General features: G+C 44.2%; 1 protein-coding gene across 2 annotated transcripts in view; it reads right to left on the bottom strand.

Moving 5' to 3' along the window:
• Window positions 1–248: 248 nt before the first annotated feature.
• The window catches only part of SS18L2 (SS18 like 2), a 3,220-nt gene continuing 551 nt past the window's right edge, over window positions 249–2,917 (bottom strand). The window contains exons 1-3 of one of the 2 annotated variants that reach the window (XM_011357387.2): window positions 2,629–2,788; window positions 2,291–2,367; window positions 249–547 (exon numbers count right to left, since the gene is read on the bottom strand). In XM_011357387.2, the coding sequence (XP_011355689.1) occupies window positions 460–547; window positions 2,291–2,367; window positions 2,629–2,697 (234 nt within the window). In that variant the 5' untranslated portion in view covers window positions 2,698–2,788 and the 3' untranslated portion in view covers window positions 249–459. Of the gene's footprint in view, window positions 548–2,290; window positions 2,368–2,628; window positions 2,789–2,917 lie in introns of those variants that run through there. The other variant, XM_011357386.2, reaches the window with a different exon arrangement.

Here is a 2,917-nt window from a genome sequence, read left to right on the forward strand (position 1 = left end):
GCTTTATTTCAAAGCAACTCGAAAAGAGCAGTCAGGGGTTCCACAACTAAAAACTCCATAGAAGAGAGAATAGTTTCATGTCCATCTGGCAGGGTCTCATTCTGGAGTCACACCAATTCCTGCTCATCACCAACACCTGCTAAGTTTCCTCTTCAGGTTGTAAAAAAGGAGCCTTGAAGAAGCCCATGTTTTGTTATTTTTTTTATCCAAATATACCTATTTCAAGAAAGAGGACACCTGGCGGCAACTTAATTGAGGGAAACTGTTTAATTATTAAATAAATATTTACATTGAAATAGTTAACTTGGTAGCTTCTTCATATTTTCATACTTTCATACTTTTAAAAGAGCCACAGAGGTTTCATTCATATTTTACGCAGCCAAGTTGGTAAAGCTCCCAGCTCCATTTCTCAGGAAACGGATTACATTCAATTACTCCTCACAACAGCCAACTGGAAGATTATTCCACTACTTTTGAAGGACTGGTTGGGTTGGCATCTGCAATGGTAGCCAAATAAATGAGATTTCTATGTAACACATGTTGGTACCTATGGGTGAGAAATAGGCAAAAATTAGAGGCTTGTTTTTACTGAACATGAACTAGAAACTGGAAAATAATTTACCTTCTCTAGTGGAATGGTTTATCCATTAATTGGATAAAGTGTTATCAACTTTCTTGTTAACACATTTAAGGAAAAAATATCCAGAATCTTACCTGTTCTACCTTATCACTTCCATAGCTACCTCTCTAGGCGAAGCTATTATCACTTCTTGCTTAGACTGTGGTATTGGACCAGTCTCCTAACTGGACTCCCTGCTCTACCTTTGTACCCCTACTCTATTCTCCATATACCAACCCGAGTGATCACTGTACAATTTAAGATCATGCCCTACCTCTGTTTAAAATCTTCCAAAGGCTCCCATCTCATTGAGTAAAGCTGAGTCCTTCTTGTGGCCTTTAAGGTCCTATGTAACTGGGGCCTCTAGTTACCTCTCTGATTTCATCTCCCAGAACTTTCTCTTTGTTCACTGAGTTCCGGCCACAGTAGTCTCCTTGCTACCACCTGAAGCTAACTATCCAGCACACTACAGCCTGGGGGCATCTACTCAGATGTCACATCAGAGATACCCTGTATAAAACAACATCCCTCCCTGTACTTACCTGGCTTTATTCTTATTCAAAGAGCTCATTAGCAGGTGCCTAATTATATGATTTCCTCCCTCTAGATGCTAGAGTCTAGAATATAAGCTCCAGGACAGCAGAGCTAGTATCTGTTTTGGTACTGATTCTCCAGTAGCTGAAACAGTGCCTGGTACTCAGTAGTAGTTATAAAATATCTATTTAACAAACTTAAGAAGGGACGAGATACTTCCCATGATCCATGTGAACTTTCTATAGTAGGGATTCTCAATCGGGGGGACAGGAAGACAAATCAGACTAGGAAGTAGGAAGCGTGGCCTCTGCAATGTGTAAAAGCCCACCAGGAGATTTTGATAACTTTCTAACCCATATGTTGGGAATCAGTGCACCAAATGGAATGTTTTACAACTATTTTCCATATAGAAAAATGAGAAAGTGTTTATTAAAAACTGGTGAAAAAAAAAAAAAGCAAATTACCAAATGCCAGAGTCAAATGTAAAGACTTATCTAAAAGTGGATATCTCTATTATTCCATTGAGCTGTTTGAGGGGATGTAGGTATTTTTTTCAGAGGGTGGGGAAAGCATGGCTTTTTTAAACATGTCTTCAGTAACAATTAAATAATATCTTTTAACAATAAATGAGGTGTAATTCCTGAACTACATTTAGAAAAGAGATTATTTCCTCCCATTTTGGTATATGGTTAGAGAGCACATTAAATTACTGTGCAGAATTTACCTTACCTTAACTTGGAAATCTTTTATTGGCTTTTGTGTGTTACAAAGTTAGAAATGGGAGGGTACTTAGCAGTTAAATGGTCATGATTTCCTCACTTAACTGAAAAAGGATGAGCCAGGAATCCATGGGAAAGTGGCCACCACTCTCATCTTGTAATACTAGTTTTCCGTGTGCTATCCTCCCCACCCCTGCTGTCATCAGCTGTCATGGCTTTACGTGATGGAGGCATTGCAGTGAGCGTAATCCAAATTTTGAAGAGGGTGCCATGTCTGATTCTGGGCTTCACAATGTACTGTCCCTTTGGTCTTTGGCAGGTAAGTAACCTGACTCTCATCTGCAAGCAATCTCCCAAGACTCCTAATTCAGGCCCGCTGCTTCCCCTCCACTCAAAGGGGAGGGAGTTGGGGACTTACTGGACGCACTCATAGGCCCGGCCTTTGTTCTGATACTCCACGATGCAGCGGATTAGCTGGTCATTCTCCTCTAGAAGCTGAAAGATCATAAAAAGGGTCAGCGCAGCGCGACATCAAGACGATAAGTAACCTGCCTAAAGGTCTCATAGCCCAATGGCGGGCTGTCCTGCCGCAGCCCCCTTGCTGACTTTGTTCCCATCTCACTTGCACCACTGAAAGTCAGTACCCTGGGCATCCCATAAGTCTCAGATGGGCTGCCGCTCACTCCCGGAAGCTACCCGCAGCCCTTCCGGTTCTCGACTAAGAAACCCATTCTCTCCGCCCGCGTTAGCGCTCACCTGCTGGATCGTCTCCTGATTGACTTGCGCCTTGCCTCTCAGCCAGTCTGGGACGAAGGCCACCGACATCGCGGGAAGCCAGACTGGAACTGGGTCTCAGGGTCCGCGGACCTCCGCGCAGCTGGATCACGGGTCCTCCCGCCTAGAGGGCGGGGAACGGACCGAATGTCGCTTGTGATTGGGCGCGCAGGAGCGACGCTCAGCGTCCCTCTGGGACCCAGCCCCTGGGGCCCTTGAGCAATCGGCGGGTCCTTCGCGTTTGCGCAGTCTGGAGAGATAACGTGGGGCG

This window comes from Pteropus vampyrus, unplaced genomic scaffold (assembly GCF_000151845.1).
Source record: "Pteropus vampyrus isolate Shadow unplaced genomic scaffold, Pvam_2.0 Scaffold35, whole genome shotgun sequence".
In the NCBI taxonomy this organism is placed as follows: domain Eukaryota; kingdom Metazoa; phylum Chordata; class Mammalia; order Chiroptera; family Pteropodidae; genus Pteropus; species Pteropus vampyrus.